General features: G+C 51.0%; 7 protein-coding genes across 7 annotated transcripts; 1 reads left to right on the forward strand and 6 right to left on the reverse strand.

Moving 5' to 3' along the window:
* Positions 1–716: 716 nt before the first annotated feature.
* Positions 717–2,395, forward strand: CPAR01_15352 (recombination protein rad52; the record flags this gene model as incomplete). The annotated part of the gene is made up of 3 exons (XM_060499601.1): positions 717–724; positions 778–1,451; positions 1,509–2,395. The coding sequence occupies 3 exons, from the start codon at positions 717–719 to the stop codon at positions 2,393–2,395; spliced, it is 1,569 nt and encodes a 522-aa protein (XP_060341601.1).
* Positions 2,396–3,192: 797 nt separating this feature from the next.
* On the reverse strand, positions 3,193–4,455 carry CPAR01_15353 (uncharacterized protein; the record flags this gene model as incomplete). The annotated part of the gene is made up of 1 exon (XM_060499602.1): positions 3,193–4,455. One exon carries the CDS (start codon positions 4,453–4,455, stop codon positions 3,193–3,195), a length of 1,263 nt encoding a protein of 420 aa, XP_060341602.1.
* A 1,660-nt stretch (positions 4,456–6,115) lies between these two features.
* Positions 6,116–7,060, reverse strand: CPAR01_15354 (cysteine synthase; the record flags this gene model as incomplete). The annotated part of the gene is made up of 1 exon (XM_060499603.1): positions 6,116–7,060. One exon carries the CDS (start codon positions 7,058–7,060, stop codon positions 6,116–6,118), a length of 945 nt encoding a protein of 314 aa, XP_060341603.1.
* Positions 7,061–7,785: 725 nt separating this feature from the next.
* Positions 7,786–8,578, reverse strand: CPAR01_15355 (O-methyltransferase; the record flags this gene model as incomplete). The annotated part of the gene is made up of 2 exons (XM_060499604.1): positions 7,786–8,000; positions 8,059–8,578. 2 exons carry the CDS (start codon positions 8,576–8,578, stop codon positions 7,786–7,788), a joined length of 735 nt encoding a protein of 244 aa, XP_060341604.1.
* An 810-nt stretch (positions 8,579–9,388) lies between these two features.
* Positions 9,389–11,070, reverse strand: CPAR01_15356 (uncharacterized protein; the record flags this gene model as incomplete). The annotated part of the gene is made up of 4 exons (XM_060499605.1): positions 9,389–9,979; positions 10,307–10,452; positions 10,505–10,570; positions 10,629–11,070. 4 exons carry the CDS (start codon positions 11,068–11,070, stop codon positions 9,389–9,391), a joined length of 1,245 nt encoding a protein of 414 aa, XP_060341605.1.
* Positions 11,071–13,270: 2,200 nt separating this feature from the next.
* On the reverse strand, positions 13,271–14,082 carry CPAR01_15357 (uncharacterized protein; the record flags this gene model as incomplete). The annotated part of the gene is made up of 4 exons (XM_060499606.1): positions 13,271–13,426; positions 13,486–13,653; positions 13,734–13,970; positions 14,041–14,082. 4 exons carry the CDS (start codon positions 14,080–14,082, stop codon positions 13,271–13,273), a joined length of 603 nt encoding a protein of 200 aa, XP_060341606.1.
* Positions 14,083–15,113: 1,031 nt separating this feature from the next.
* Positions 15,114–16,158, reverse strand: CPAR01_15358 (uncharacterized protein; the record flags this gene model as incomplete). The annotated part of the gene is made up of 3 exons (XM_060499607.1): positions 15,114–15,225; positions 15,291–15,772; positions 15,841–16,158. The coding sequence occupies 3 exons, from the start codon at positions 16,156–16,158 to the stop codon at positions 15,114–15,116; spliced, it is 912 nt and encodes a 303-aa protein (XP_060341607.1).
* Between the last annotated feature and the right edge of the window lie 503 nt (positions 16,159–16,661).

Genomic DNA, 16,661 nt, shown 5'->3' on the forward strand with positions numbered 1-16,661 from the left:
CTGAAAGCCTGAAACTCGTCAGAGAAGATGCACGTCTCTCGCTGGTGGTGATGAGATTGGATCCTCCTTCCTTTTCACCGATTACGAGATGACCCTCCAACCTTGCGGGCACTTGGGATGCACCTGACATTGGCCGCGCCCGCTGTGCTCCCACACACACTGTTTGGCTGCTCCAAGGTTGCTCCAGGAAAATTAAAGCTTTCGAACCTCGTTTTGGCGGCATATAGCGGGGTAGGTTTGTGGAGGCTCTTACTCCAACCGTTCGCTGTTCGGACGACAGCGGCAGTGAACTCTGAGGTGATGGTTCAGGTGCCACGGGTGCCCAGGTCCTCTCCCTTTCCCCCGCTCGCTTTCTTTTCAGGTACTTTGCCGCTGACAGTACCTGCCGAACCTCCCCGGGGGCTAGGCCTCAGCCCTCCTGTCAGGAACAGGCAGATAGCTCCAGCCAATGTTAGTGGGGGCTTATGTCATATAACCCGGTCACATGACTACCCGTCATTGCTGCCTCCCGCGCTCGACTCGACGCGTCAAGGCAGGCGTTAATTGTGAACGCGCGACACATCTGCTGAACCTCACTTCGTTAGGCAGAAAGCCCATATTTGCTCTGCCCACGACGCCCAGCCTTCCGTCTCGAAGGAATTTGTTCCAGCTCCGAAGTCCAGTTCGAGCATTCTTATCCCTTGGGCTTCTGCGGAGGAGATATCCTGTTCGACAAGATGCCCGCGTATGTTTGCCACTTCCAAGACGCGTCTCGTCCACTGACACACTCCACCATAGCCCGGGCGATCAGCACAGCATCGTGGTGAACCCTTTCGAGGAGCCACAGAAGCGAATGAGCGAGTACACGGCACAGGAAATCGCTACTTTGCAAAGCCGCCTCGAGAAGCAGCTCGGCCCCGAATACCTATCCTCACGTTCCGGTCCTTCAGGCCAAAAGGTCCACTACATCACCGCCGAGAAGTGCATCGCTCTTGCCAACGAGGTATTCGGCTTCAATGGCTGGTCATCATCCATCCAGAACATCCAGGTCGACTTTGTCGACGAGCACCCGCAGACGATGAGGATCAGCCTCGGACTTTCTGTGATCATCAGGGTGACGCTCCGCGACGGCACGTTTCACGAGGATATTGGGTATGGGCATATCGAGAACTGCAAGGGCAAGGCTGCGGCGTTTGAAAAGGCGAAAAAGGAGGGCACCACAGATGCGTTGAAGAGGGCGTTGAGGAACTTTGGCAATGTGTTGGGCAACTGCATATACGACAAGGATTACCTCGCTAGGGTGATCAAGATGAAGGTTGAACCGAAAAGGTTCCACGAAGATGACTTGCACAGACAGCGAGACTTTGTCGTCAAAAGGGTGGAGGAAAAGGCACCAGCGGCACCAGCGGCACCACCAGCACCACCCGTAAAACTTGAGACCACGGAATCTCTCGAAGACCTGATGGATGAAGGTGGGAACTCTTGAGTGTGGCCGATGGAGCGCAGAGCTCTTTTGCTGACATGACTAGACTTCGACGATGTGGACTTCGCCATCTCCGAAGGCGACCATCCTGACGAAGTTACTCTCCCAGCAACAACGAACGGCAACTCGAACAGTAGGGCTGCGAGCGTTGCCCCAGCGCCCGTACCTCAGCACATGCAAGCACCGTCTCGTCAAATGGGCAGGAGCACATCAGCAGGAAATTTAGGAAACAATGGAAATCAACGACCACCTCAGACACCAAATCAAGCACAATCACGACCGGGCCCTCCAACAGGCTACGGCAACCGACCTCAACCACCAAACCAACCCCGCGCACCCTCGAACCCGTCAGGCCCCTCCGCTCCGTCCGCTCCCTCAGCAAATGCCAATGTGACCACGCCAGGCCAGGCTGGAAATGCCGCCGCCGAACCCATCGGCTTCTTTTCTGCACGTGCTGTACAGCAAATCCCAGAATCTGCTCTGCAGGGGAACAATGCTGACGCCCCCATGTTGCTGCCAGCCGGCCAACAAGCCTTCAATCCAAAGGCAGAGAGCCCATCCATACGAAAGACCCCCGGCATAGACCACTCGAGCTCAAAGCCGCTCTCTAGATCTGGTCAACACGTCCCGCCCACCCCATCGCAACAACCGTCTACGTCCGGCTTCACACCGGTGAGACCGGGCAATGCCGGCCCGGGAGGAGGAGCCGGCATGCCTCACCCTCAGTTCAGCCAGACTCGCCGTATCGGTGCTCCTGGAGGCGCTGGTAGTCCCCTGGCTAACCGAAACTCGTACCGGCCACCCACGATGAAGCGTCCTTTGCAGCAAGACGGCGCTGGACGACCGGCCCTGGCTGATGTATCGAACAATGGGACGTCGGGCAACCCTCCTGGCGCACCGGGAGCAGATCCGAAACGTCAGAAGATGGCTTGAGTACAAGCAGTATTGCCCTGATCGAGCGTGGTTCTTAATTTGTTTTGGCCTGGAGCTTTGGAGTCTGGTTCGCTAGAGAGTACGGATGGCATAATTATGTACGGAGTTTCTGGGGCTCGGCTGGCTAACGTCTGGCCATGGCGCCATAGACAATCTTATGGAACCTTATGAACTACCTTCCTCAATCATCTCCTCGAGTTTGGGGTGCCCTTTGTTATGACACTTGTGACGCCTGCACAATACAAGTACACCCTTAAGATCAACTTTGCAAGGTGCAGTTCGCAGGCAACCTGAGTAAAAATTGTCAATTGCTAACGAAGTTACATTGGTGACTTGCAGTAGAGTCCGTACGAGTTGCCCAATATTCATTTGGCTTTCGAAGCTTTGACTAGATGGTTGCATGTGAGTTTGACCAGGGTATATATCACCACTCAACACATGATGATCAACTAGACGCCAATACCGTCAGTAGCAGTGGATGTCCTCGATCGCTGGCTACAGTCATAGATTACATCAAGGATATATCGAGGCTGTTAACGAACGGCATACATAGAGTGAAATGTTGAATTATATTAATAACTATAGAGATATCGATGGAACGATGGTATTTTTTTTAGCTTCGCCCTCGACATTTGAGGGGACTTTTAGAGAGAGCGCAAACCGCAATCAATCTGCAGATTTTTGGACAAAGGAGACACCTCCACCTCCAAACCAACCAATTGCAACAACGTGGGCATTTTGACTAAATCATATGCCCAGCCACTGCAACTTTTTCATGGAGCTTAGCTCTGCTCAACCTAAGCATTGATCTCGCTCAGGATCTTGCCATCGGTAGCTCCAATCTGAACGCTCAAGTCACCGAGGGTGAGCGTGTAGAGCGGCTGTTCAAGGGAGGGGCCGCTGGCGGGCTTGGAGAGCGCAATGTTGTTGACGGGCTCCCGGAATCCGGCCTTGCGGGCGATGGAGAAGACATCGTTGGAGTTGACCTTAACAGGCCAGTTGAAGGTTTCAACGCCGATAAGAGCCTTTCCGGTGTGGACGGGGCCAAAGTTGAGGAATCCGTCCGTGCTGACGCTGGCGATCTTGTCGTTGTCGATGCGGGCGACGACGGTGACGAGGGAGAGCTCGTAGGGCTGCTCGACGCCGGCGGGGTTCGGGGAGCGGCCTGTGGCGGTCTGGAGCTTGGCGCTGGGGAACTGCTTCTGGATCGCCTGGAGGCCGATGTTGACGGCGACGTCCCAGGAGGGGATGACGATGTTGGAATCCTTGTTTCCGGACTTGGCGATCTCGGCCTCGGTGTTATCTTGCGTGGCCTTGGAGGCGTCGTTGACGGAGAAGAGGGCCAGGGGCTTGAGGGCTTCAGTAGAGGCAGCGGGCTTGATGATGACGTTGCGGACCACGCGGTAGGAGAAAGGGGGGTTTTGCTGGGAGACGGAGACGATAACCTGGGAGTTGCCGGTCTGCAGGGTGTCAAAGGTCCACTCAATCTGGTTCTCGACGATGCTGGCGTTGGTCAGCTTGACAAAGGCCGAGTTGAAGAAGATGTCGACGCTGCCTCCCTGGCCCTTGAACTGGTCGTTCTGGCGGACGGTGAAGCCCTGTCCGAGCTTGGTGATGATGGGCTCCGTGGGGGGGATGAGCTTGACGTCGGGGATCTCGAAGTCGGCCTGTGCGTTGGAAGAGGCCTGGAGCTTGGCGTTGTTACCGCCGTCCTTGAGGAGAGGCTCGATCTTGACGGTGAGCTGCTTGTTGTCTGCGCCCTTGATGACGACGTAGCCGGAGGGGAAGACGCGGCTGGGGAGGTCGATGGGGAAGGTGTTGGTTTGGGTGTAAGGACGGGTTCCTTCGCTGATGGGGCCGACCCATCCTACGACCTGGAAGAGCAAGCCGCCGAATCGCTGGAGGCGGACGATTTGGATATCAGTGGTGATGTTGAGGGCATTGCCTTGGGCCTTGAGATAGAGGATCTTGTTGTCGTTGTCATACAAGGCAGAGACAGCGGATACGGGGACAGGAGAGAAGTGGCTGAGGGGCCTAGGGGGCTGTTGAGAAGAAGACATGTTGGTTAAGCTGAGGGTTCTTAGACTGAACGAAGAGCAGTGTTTAAATGTTGAGAAGGGTGATTAGAGTAGATGATCGAGAGTGAAGTGACTGATGATGAGCAAGAAACATCGTTGGATTTGCAGGTTCTCATCTCTTCTCTTATACTCGAAACCAAGCAGTATTCCCACGCTCAAAAGCACAAGATTCTCTGAGTTTTCCGTTCGCTTCGACCTTCACCGACTCTTGGAATGAATCCGTCGTCTCGACTCCTCAATGCGGTCAAAAATCAGCACATCACCAAGCCAAAATGCAGCAAAGGCGTTCAGCTCCTCGTTCCGAGCACGTTGAGCCATTCGTGTTGCCGTAGGCCCGTAGCTGCGTGCCATTTAGAGTTCCACGATGTCTCTCCTGCGGTTGCTTCTGGACCTTCTAGGCTCCGTCAGCTGCATTGCCCATCATGCCATTTCATGACGCCTTTTTTTCGTGATGTTGCCTCAGCTCCAAACGGGAACGGTGTCAGTTGATCGTGAGAACCCTTAGAATTTCTGAGAATCCCTCGCCGGATTGAGACTAGAAGCGGGCGGGGTAACCCATCCCGCGTGGTTAACCGTCGTGCCCGTCTACCAGGTGCGTGCCGTCCAGTGTCTCAGTCGTTTCTCAGCCGCACAAATGTTTGGTCTAGGCAATTCACTTTTTTGCAGCTAGAGGGCGGCAAGGCAGGTTCCCCGCGCGTGGCCCGGTCCGTGGTCCTGCATGTTGATGTTCACGGTAACCCGGAACACGATGAAAACATTCCTGGCGGGGGATTTTGTGGCGTTTCCAAGGGTCCAGCTGAAATACCATCTTGTGTGTGTCTTTCTCGTTCTCGGACCCTGCAAACAGTCATTCGTCCAACACTGGACAAGAGAATGCCGGCAAGCGAGATAAGGGATTGCGTCTTATGAGGCCATTCTGAGTACAGGTGGGCGCTTATTGCGAGGTGAGACTTGTAAATGAGGAGATCTGCATTTTCAATGGCAAAATGTTGCAAGCCACTCAACGGATGAATGCGTGGCTGCTGCATCAAGACGGGTAGAGCCGGCTGGGGGTGACATGATACAGGCAGGGAAACTTGCGCATCTAGACCAGCTTTTTTCTTGCCGGCATGGTCTCGAGGTATGTGGTCGGTGGCGTCTGCAAAATGTGTGGTTTTGGGCATGGTCGAGGATCCATCCCATTCATGTTATGAGAGATTCCTGCCACACGAGTGGCGGTGAAGGGTTGAATGTGAATGTTGACAGAATCTTGGTACATGTCAGTAATTTGAACTTTCGATGCTCGTGCTGCATGAAAATTGAGGGCATCGTGCCAAGTATCGAGAAGGAAAGGAGAAAGGTGCATCGTGACATACAGTCTTGAGCGCATAATTCCTGCAGTCATTAAATTTGCCACATGTGTGTAAATCAGAGTGGCGGCTGCTTGCTGAAACCTACAACATGCCATCGAATAATGTTGTCAGTCTGTGCATGCATTTCAAGCTGGAAGCATCTAGACTATGCGTGATTGTATCCTCGTATCTAACAACAAATTATTGTGACTATGAAATCCTTTTCCTGGAGATGCATGTAAGTTTCAGCATAGCTTGTTGAACACCCGCAGTGATTAGTATGATGTGACACCGACTACCATAGTAGGCGTTCACGAGAACAAAGGTCCAGATAAGTACTTGAGTCCGGTATCACAAGCAATCGTAACTATCTTTTTCCCTGGCCCCAGCTCTTTCGCGATTTCAATAGCTGCTGCGATATTCATCCCCGAAGATGTCCCAAGTATCAGGCCTTCCTCTCTGCACAATCGACGGCACATATTCCGGGCGATGCCTTCATCCACAGTGCGGGCCTCATCGTACAATTCTCTTGTAACATGAGGGCAGATGAAGCCTGGCGCGACGCCGTCAACACCGTGTGATCCGCCCTGGCCCTCAGTCAGCAAAGCCGCCGACGAGGGTTCCAGTAGCACCACGCGGACGTTGGGGTTCTGCATCTTGATAACGCTTGACACCCCCATTGCCATACCTCCCGTCCCGAACGCGCCGCAGAACACGTCAAACCCGCCAGGGAACTGGCGGACCAGCTCGTTGCCAATCTCGGCATATCCAATAAGTGCATCTCGGTTGCTGAACTGGTCGGTGTAAAGGAACTGATCGCGCGAACCCAATTGTGCCGCACGGTTCTTCATTGATGCCATGAGATCCGCTGTGGTGTTGCCAGAGGGGCTGGGCGTAATATTGACCGTAGCCCCAAAGGCAACCATTGTCTGCAGCTTCTCTTTTGCGTATGCCTCGGATGAGAGGGCTAGGAACCTATACCCCTTCACCGCACAAACAAATGCCAAAGAGGATCCAGTGCTTCCGCCGGTCGCTTCGACAACTGTAATGTTGGGCGTGAGATCACCACGGCGTTCGGCTTCCTCAACCGTTGACTTGGCCATGCGGTCTTTGTAAGAGCCCGTTGGGCTTAGGAACTCCAGCTTGACAAATACATCGGCGCAACGTTCGGGGACGATGCGCATGAGTTGGAAAACTGGGGTGTTGCCTATAGCATCTAGGACGCTGGAGTATGGCAGAGGGGTAGGCAGTGACATGTTGGACAAGAGGACGGGTTTGGTTGTGATGTAAGTCGGAACAGTGAGTCGTGCATTGATATGACTTCCGAAAATCTGCTGGCAGTTGATAGTTAAATATTCACAGCAGAACCTGAAGAAAGTATGATTACGTCTGGAAGTGATGCGATGGCATTTCCCCGTTGATAAGCTCTGATCGCAAATGCCTTCCATCTTTCTCCATGAAGTGGATCGATTTCAGGGATGTTCCACCTGGTTGCAGCTTCAGAAAAGCTGTTGGCGTGCTCGGACTGGGGTATTCTTACACGAGCATCATCTTAGTCTCTTCGGCCGACAGATTAGGTCACTAGTTGGTGACTCCCATCAGACCCCTTGTGGGCTGAATGCTGAGCAGAAGTTCGGTTATTGTAGTAAACATATTCAGAGCGGGACTCAGAGATATAATCCCATCTTCAAATCCGTCCACCGGACCTGCTAAGAGGCCGCCAATTCTTCAGACGAGTGCTAAGACGGAAGAGGGCTGGCTCGGGGTTCGCTTTTCGAGAATAGCAAGAGAGGACAGAAACAAATTTTCGCCGTATAACGTACACTCATATATCAGCAAATTTGCAACATCTACTCGCAAACAGTATTAAGAAATTCTTTGTATCATTTATGACTAGTCATTCCGCGCATCATTATACAGCCCTGTACTATAATGCAGCAACGCAGCAAGATTCCTCAACCCATTTTGCTACCCATAACATCTAACTTATTACTCCCGGCAGATAAACACTCATCTCAAATCCGCTGGTAAATGGCAAAGTCATATTCTGGAAGCCGTTCTTCGGCTCTCGCAAGAATTCCAACAAATGCTTGTATCCGTCCGCCGCTGAGATCGTGTTATCAGTCAGGACCACCGCGCCAGGTCGTAGTCGAGGAAGAACTGTCTTAAGCGTCGGCAAAGCGAGCGCCGACCAAACTATGAACAGTTTAGCCACACAGAGTTCTCTTCACATTATAGCAGAGTAGTAACTCACTGTCAAGAAGGAGAAGGTCAACCCACGGAAGCCCCTGCTTCAATGTTTCGAGTATATCCCCCTCCCGTAAGTCAATCTCTTGCTCGACCACCGAACCGCACTGTTTCCAGTAGCCGCGCGCAATCGCAGCTTTTTGCCTCTCTTTCTCCGTCGCAATTACGGTTCCGGATTTGCCCGTTGTAGCCTTGGTCTGAGCGACAGCAAGCGCAAGATAGATGGTGCTGACGCCGAAGCTTGTGCCGGCTTCCACGACATTGGTGGCGCCCATAGCATTGATTAGCTGGTACGTGAACCGGCACTTGTCTTCATCCAGTGCGACGAACTTATCCAGCATGAGCTTGTCAAACTCGTTCTTGGCCTCTCCCTGGCCATGCTGGTCTTCTAAATCGCCGATAGCCTTAGAGGAAAATACTTTGCCGGTCTTGGAGAGGACAGCCTCCTGATCCAGTGACTTCTGGTGAAGCTCAGATAGGAGTTGTAGGATACGCTGAGGTGCGTTGATAGTGGCGGGAGCTGGCATGTCGTAAGTCTTGGTCCGCGAAGGAGAAACTGACTAGATGTACGAGTGGGAAATATGCGTAAGTTGGAGCAGTCTTGAGGAGAACATTCCTGTTCTTTTTGAGGCTTATATAGTCATCGTTTGCAGGGTCGATACGCTATGGGAATTGAAAGCGGCACTGAGCTGGTTGCCTGGTTTTGTCTCCCTTGGCTTCGTTGCGGCGGGCAAGTGTTTGCGAGCCTGTTCCCTGTCAATGAACTAATGGCGTTCGAGAAGTACAGGATAAGCGGGGTCGCAGTTTCCCAGCGAGTTAGCGCAATATGCATACGGTGGTGTGGACGTGAGCAGAAGAAGGTGTCTGTTAAGTGTAAAGTGGGTATGATCACCACAAGCTTGCAGGCCCAATGCTATGATTGATCCCAATAAGCCCTACGGCGCTAGGGCGAGGTGGGAATGGGAAGCAGGTCTGGTTCAGTATCAAATGTCCATGACTCTCACACTGCATGTAGTCTGTCACGGGGCCAATGGCACAGTTCTGAGCTCCGACCCAGCTTCAAATGTTATCGCCCTTCGACGCTGTATTTCTGCAGGTTTCCTTATCTGGGCGATGCACTATGAAGTTCAGAAAGACCGATATGGTTTATAGAAGATTATAGGAACATACATAACATCATCTTTGACCACTCTGATTCTACTATTGTGCCTTCGCTGCTGATTTTCGCAAACGCTAAACTTTGAACAGGAAGGTCAAGTTGAGTGAGCAAGCACGTGGTTAGAAGGGACAGAATTTCATTTTTTTTTTTAGTCGTAGGAACGAACTGATCCATTCTCTCATGCAAACCAAGGTACTGGCAGGTCGGACTCAATACAGAGCCACCATGGTATCGTTCCCGTTGCATCTACCAATTCCCGCAGATCCTGTTGTATCCATATGTTCTCAATCACGGACCGCATAACACGTACGTTCCCGACATTCCTAATTCTGTCCATGCGGTCCAGGATGTCAAGTATGTAAATGCGCTGCTCTTCCGAACGCGTCTCGCATGCGAAAATGAACACTGGCCAGGGGCTTGTCGCTACACGCACTTCTTTCATCGCTGCGTATGCCTGTTCCAAGTAGCTAATTCTCTTCTTCTCGTCGCCTGCGACAGGAACGACACGCTGGAGGTATAGCAGACTTGCCAAGCGATACAATTCCGCAGTGGCTAATGCATCTCGAATCTGGGCGCTCGTCGAGTGTGCAACTTCGTCAGGGCTTAGGAAGTGTACTAGGCTCTCCAGCTTCTCTTGCAAGACGATCCTGAACTGTTCTGTCTTTCTCTTGATGTCGCTCCTCTCCGACTTCAGCATCATTGTGCGTATTTGGTTGATAGACGATATGTTGTCAAAGACCTCGACAGAGCAGCCAAATAGACCGATAACCTTGTTAATGTTAGCAAAACGTAGATCCGTGCAAGCGTCTCACTTCCCTCGCCAGGCATAGTCTGCAGCTTGCCGGAATGTTCAAGTTGGCCAAAGTCATTGAGAGTGCTCCTGTGAGGCTGTGCGAATTCGCTGAGAGTATCGTAATAAACTATCCACCCCATCAGAAACTGGAACACAGGTTGACGTCGCTGGTATGACGTTGAGTTCATCAGCATATGCTTGGCACCGTTTAGATGTAATTGGAACTGAGCCTCATTTTCATCAAATACCCGGTTATTGTTAACAGAGAATGTCTAGCTCAATGCTCAGGTACCGCGAGCTTACAGTGTACATGCACAGCATCATTGTAGTAGCCACATGAGTTTCGGCACTGAGAGAAGAGTTGTCGAGAGTCTTGTATAGTCCGTGGATCGCCTTAATCTTGTGACTTGACGCGGCGTCGGCTCCTTGACGATGATGAGCTGCGATCGCTAGAATCGCACTGCACAAGGCTTGCGTGGATTCATCCCGAGAAGATAATACCATTGGAAGGATATGACACCGAAAGCCATTTGCCGTCCGGGTCGTTGAGCACATTGGCGCTATGATCTGATCGTCTACAACCGTCAGTCAGAAATCTTCGTAAAGTAACCAGTCAGGTCCGCACAGTAAACCAGGAGCATGCCGTCTTCATCTAGCTGGGGTGAGTAAAGGGTAACAGAAGCGACTGGTCCAACAGACGCTCGGTGCATGACCTGATGCCACATGACGCGTCGCTTGGTCGCCAAGCGGAAGTGTCTGTGAGTGGTATTGAGGAACCTAGTCCCAAGAGTCTGGTGGTGCTCTTGAGCACTCGCTATCTCTACCACGGGGCAAACGATTAGATCTTTCTCCCTGCTGCGAAGCTGGTCAGGCCAGTTCAGGCGAATCCCGTAGCCAGCACACTCTCTCCTCGTTCGGACGCAATTATTGCAGTGCGGAATGCTTTTGTCACAGCCAATCTTTCTCTCTGGCTCAGTACGGGAGTTAGTACTCAAGAAGCTCACTCCCGATGACGTCGTGGTCAGTTGCTTACGCTTGCAAGTCCAGCAACCCTTATCCGCCTGCATCTTGAGTCGGTAGGCCGAGCCAAGTTTCTGTAGCCGGATTTATTATAGATAATCGTGATCATATCATTATATTGAATGATTGTCTCAGGATATGTACTAGCTCTTCCCAACGTACCTATCCGGGAAAATCCCTTATTTACCTAGTGCGTCGTGATCTCTGCTCTCTTATTGGCCGGCTCCGCCATCATCATTATTGTGGGCCCAACCTGCCGAGGTACCTTGGTCTTCTACATACCTCTTTAGAGCCTGGCTTGCACTTCTGTTCCATCAGCACGTATACCTCTAATTTTTCTCTAAATCGAGATTCACTATGAGGTTTAAATTCAGTGAAATAATGTGTGAAGGTGTGTATTATTATATGATTAGTTACTACCCCTTGTAAAAAATATGTGCCTCTGTACTGACATCTTGCCAACAGGTAAAGTAGCTGCTTTGATCTAACGACTTCGATTGAAGCGCTATCCTTTTTTTTAATACACATAGAATTGCGGAAGTGGAATCAATCAGCACTCTCAGGATAGGAGAACCAATATATAACCCTTGCATCCAAGCTCCTCTGATTCATCGCCTGCCCACACCTTGTAATTGAACCAGAGTTCGGGTCCTTGACACAAGCAAACTCGGCTATCCCGTCACACGATAACCTGCCTGCCCCACTGTCGTTCCCATAATATTTGCAATTCTTATGGCCATGAGCTGACTTCAAAGCTTTGATGCTGTTTGGCCAAGGCCTTTCCGTCAAAGGACGGCTCGGCATCGCTTCTCCAAGACGAGTAGCCTCGCATACTTTGAACGCCGAGTCTTCTCCATTTCTCCAACATCACCCACCGCCCACCTCGGCCATTTCTTTCTGCGGGACGGTAAGCGATCTCGTACATGATAGGGATTCCCTCGGTAGGCTTTGGCGGTGGAGGCGGCGGAGGTTGAAGAGAGGGTGCTTTTGAAGTCTTCGATGAAGTGGGCGCAATTGTACTCTTCGGAGAGGATGCCGATTTGATTAGAGATGAGTGGCCTCTGCTTCTTAAAGTTGACATTACATCCCCTGTGGAGCGAGTTGATAAACCTGGTCCCGAAATTGTACTTGCAGCGCCTTGTGGTCGAGATGTGGTATTCGTCTGACCTCAAGCAACGGTTGCTGAGTTGTGTGGAGAACCTGTCGGGATGGACTGCGTAAATCGTCACCCATAGCGTCAGCCTGTGGTCCGGTGGCTTAATTGCATCTCATGCAAGGAGTGTCTAATTAATGAATAGTCGTATAATGAATGATATATTTTCAAGCCCTCTGGCGCAGTGTACAACCATGACAGGGTTAGTCCGAAAAGCGTTTTTGTAGGATATCTTCACTGCGTTAGACAGATCAGGGCCACAACTCAGACTACAATGAAGAGTACGGAACAGGTGTGACAACTTTTGCTTTCCTGAATCGTGTGGCTCAGTTCAACATTTCCATAGCATTATCTTTGTTAGCGTATGGTAAGTGCAAAAATTGTGGTACAGAACGTTGTGCAACGCAACAAGAGCTTCCTATAGCAGAGGCGCGGGCTTATAAAAATATCGAACAAGGAGATTCTTAACGAACGGTAACAGGGTAGAGCGATGAGAAATTTGGGGTGGGACCATTTCAAGATGCTTGAATCTTCAACATTGGGCCATGCAAAGAGTCAATGCATGCTCAATAACAATGAGACCTGCCAAGAGTAAAGACATCTACAGCAAATTATCTCGTTTGGTGAGCTGGTAAGTAGTTCTAGTTTAGTGTCAGGTAGTACGTGTGGGTGGAGAAGAACATTCAAGAAACATTGACATTACCATTTGATTATACAGGAAGCAAACTCGGATTTTCAACGCACAATCGAAACAGCAATAATGGCACCATGTCAACCACCACGGTGTTAATCAAGATTTCCCGTCTTGCTCTCACTCACAGGTCCCTGATGTCAGGAACCATGACATGACATACGTTTTTCAATAATACACGGAACCCCATGAATGTATTCTGTGACGTCCCTATTGGTCGAGTCATGCTAGATTCATCCGGATGGACTCAAGAAGCCAGGCTCGCAATAAAGCTAGTAGTTCTAAGAGCTGATTCAGTCAAAACCCTCACAATATGTGCTGCAGAGTGTTAATTATGGGTGTGAAACTCAGAAATATCGGTATGGTAGTTGAGTTTAATTATCTAGCCTTGGACAAAGTCATTTTAGCAAGTCTGCTGGGTAAGATAAGTGTAGTGACTCGGAAAGCTCAGGGTGCCTCTCGCCCGGGTGTCACCGTTGGCAACAGTGCCACACCTGCTCACAATGATGCCCATATCGACAGCGATATCACTGCAGTACACACTCGTCTCGATAAACCGCTGTTGACGTTAGCCTTTGTCTTTGGTATTATGAAATCCAGGGAAGAGCAACGACTTACGTTGTTGCACAGGTAGATAGAGCAGCTGTTGGAGCAGGCCACGCGAGCACAGGTGCTGGCAGGTACGCTGCAGTAGTTGGTGCCCAGGGTGATCAAACGGTTGATGGCGTTGGCGCACTGAGAATAGTACGCTTCGACGTACGTTCCTTGGTTGCAATTCCAGTTGTTCTTTGCTTTGAGTTAGCTTTCTGGTCTTCTCTGTTCCAAACCAGGCGCAGTAGACTCGAAAAGCCTATCAGCAAACTTACGGTAGTCTGTCTAACCTCCAGGCCTCCCTCTGGCTCCTGGAATCCTTCCACATTGAAGGTAGGGTTGATGGCGAGGATCTGCTCATAGATGGAGGAAGCATCTCCGTGGAGGGTGACATTCGGGCCGCCGACGACGACTGGCCCAGTGAAGGTCATCTCGGAGATGGGCAACAGCTGATCCTTCACCTCATCGGCAGTTCGGAATTCCAAGCCCTTGTCTGAAGGAGCGGCAATAACCTAGAAGACACAATTAGTCAGACAGCTCCTAGCGCAATGTTCTCCTTGCCTAGGTTACATTTAGACTTACAGCTGATGCCAAAAGGGCAATACCAGCGACAAAGAATCTCATTTTGAAGATATCTGGATCGAGGTGATCAAGAGTGATTCTACTGTTCGGAAGGTGATGATGAAGAGTTAAATAGCCACATGTTCTTGAGAAAATCATGTGTCTTAAATAGTTTCTCGCAAGTTTTGAGTTATTTACCTATCGACCGTATGAAGTAGACTCTAAATTCGTGTCGTATTATTTGAGGTTGCATTATACCATAAGATCTGGACCCTTGGCAAAGCGGCGGCTCTGTTGCCCTGGCGGTTCCGCGATCCTACGTTTGTCTCCATGAGGAAGCTCAAATGCTCCAAGGATCGCGGGCCGCACTAGTTTGTCAACGCCACACTCAAAAGGAGAACGCATGCCCTGCCAAGCGAGCCTACTATTGGTGACATCGGAAAGCTCTACTGAGCCGAATCGCATTTCTTCAATATTGGGATTCATTCACTGTATCTGCATGCCCCCAATGCAACTTTGATGATGACCTACTTTGTAGGTGAATGCGTAAGGTTACATGTAAGCTGACTCTCCAGGGGCGCGGACGGTCTCGAGAGTGGAGTAGAGCCTGTGTTGTGTTGTTGCGATTAGGCTCTAGCCAGGAACATGTGTAAGTAAGCAGTCAATCGAATCGAAGCGAGTGTCTAGTCGCCTAGCAGAGAATGAAGGATAGTCGGGTCCAATCGGCTTCAAGAGACAAAGAAGTTGCAGAGACCCTTGCGAAGGATCGATGCAACGTCGAAAATCGGACCATCTCGTATTCCCCTCAACTGTTGACAGCTCTAGTTTGTCACGAAGTTGAACTCAGAGAGAACCTCGCAGTCAGGCTAGAAACGAGACCACAGGTCACTGCTCTCTTGTGGCGGATGACGATTTCGGACACGAGGTATGGTGTTCTCGTATCAGTACGAAAGACTACTAGATCATGATCACGAGACTCTAGCACGATGGCTGAATGAAGAACACAGATGGCGGATGCGATGATTTAATTGGTACTTCCTTTCATCTCATTAAGATTTCATGTATTATAAAGCGAACGGTGCACGTCTAAACCATTATTCTTCCGTCTTCCCAGACGATACCGCACCCCGCAGTGGTCTGTCACTAGCGAAAGAGGGATCATTCGTCTGCGTCGTAAACTGCAGCTTCGATGCCAGCAAGTCGACGCTGTCAACAGGAACGTAGTCAGCAACTCTGTATCCTGACTTTCGGAAAACCATGTGAGAACTTACTACATAATAACGGGAAAGAAGCAACCGAGCGCATAAGCAGCTCGATCCACGTATCTCGTCGCGGGACTACTCTGCCACACGTTCAACGAATGCGTAATCACCCGTATCGCCGCCGCCACGGCCAGCGAAGCGACGCGGATCTCTGTGCTGCGCATCAGGTACCGGATGAAGCTCGTTCGGAGACCGGCTTCCTTTGACGACTTTCTGACTTCGGCGAAGATGCGGAGGAGAAAGTAGGCGCTGACGCACTCGCTGACGGCGAAGAGGCCAAAGTAGGCAATGTGGATCCTAATGATGATGCTCTGGAGGCTGTCGTCTTCCCTTAGGATCCGGAGGAGACGGTAGTAGATGATCACGACTTTGACGACGGTGACAAGGACGAGAGTTGACCAGAATACGGTGTGGAAGACTCTTCGTTTCGTCCCCCGCAGAAGTCTGTTGAGGATGATGAAGCTGTAGAAGGGCAGCCCTGCTTCTTGAATCTATCGGGCTTCCGTTAGCAACTTGAGGAATAAGACCTCCGGTGATACAGGTAAGCGGGTTGACTCACGAGCCAGCAGATATCGCCAATGGCTGCTGCCGCTGCCCTCTTCGCAAGAGGATATGGCTTGTCATAGTACGCGTGGAAATAGAGTCCATTCGCGATGGCGCCAGCCGCCGACGAGACGATGGGTACGACCGTGAGCTTAGAAAACGACGTGATTCCGATAATGAGCAGCCCCAAAAACACGTTGAATACACCAATTATGCTTAGCACCGACCAAGCGTGTTCAAAGTACGGGAGGCTGGGCGTTGCATCAAATGTGGCGTTGATCGTGTTGGGCATACCGACGGAGTTCGGTAATGGCACTAGCGACGAGCTCGACATATTTGCTGCTGTAACTGGTAGCGCCTTGCACAATATCCCGCCCAGGAGAACTGGGTTGGCGAAGAAGCTTGTGGTCTGCCCGTATTCGGGTGCGTCGTCGTTACATTCATGTAGTGATCGGTAGCCTAGAGCCTGGGGGTCGTGGCATCTGGCATCTCGCACGGGCGAGAGATTAGGTGGTATCGAACATCGCCAGGTTAAGAGATGAGAAAGAAGGGTATTCCAAGTCACATATTAAATGGGGCACTCCCGCTCTCTACAAGTTTGCTTTCACTTTGGGCCTGACAAAAACCTAGGAGTGGAAGGCACGTGAATGCTTTGAAGGTTCAACCCCCTCCCCATTCTAATCGAAGTGTTGTGACTTGAGGTATCCATGGGAAGCGAACTTATCAGCGAACGGTGCGGGATCACCCAAGTCAAAATTGATGGATTGAGCTAGTAGTTCTTGGAAAACACTTCTCTCGGAAACTTCCCCTCTCGGGACAGAGGCACAAAGAGGAAGA

Source organism: Colletotrichum paranaense (assembly GCF_030867605.1).
Source record: "Colletotrichum paranaense strain IMI 384185 chromosome Unknown Scaffold_19.1, whole genome shotgun sequence".
In the NCBI taxonomy this organism is placed as follows: Eukaryota; Fungi; Ascomycota; class Sordariomycetes; order Glomerellales; family Glomerellaceae; genus Colletotrichum; species Colletotrichum paranaense.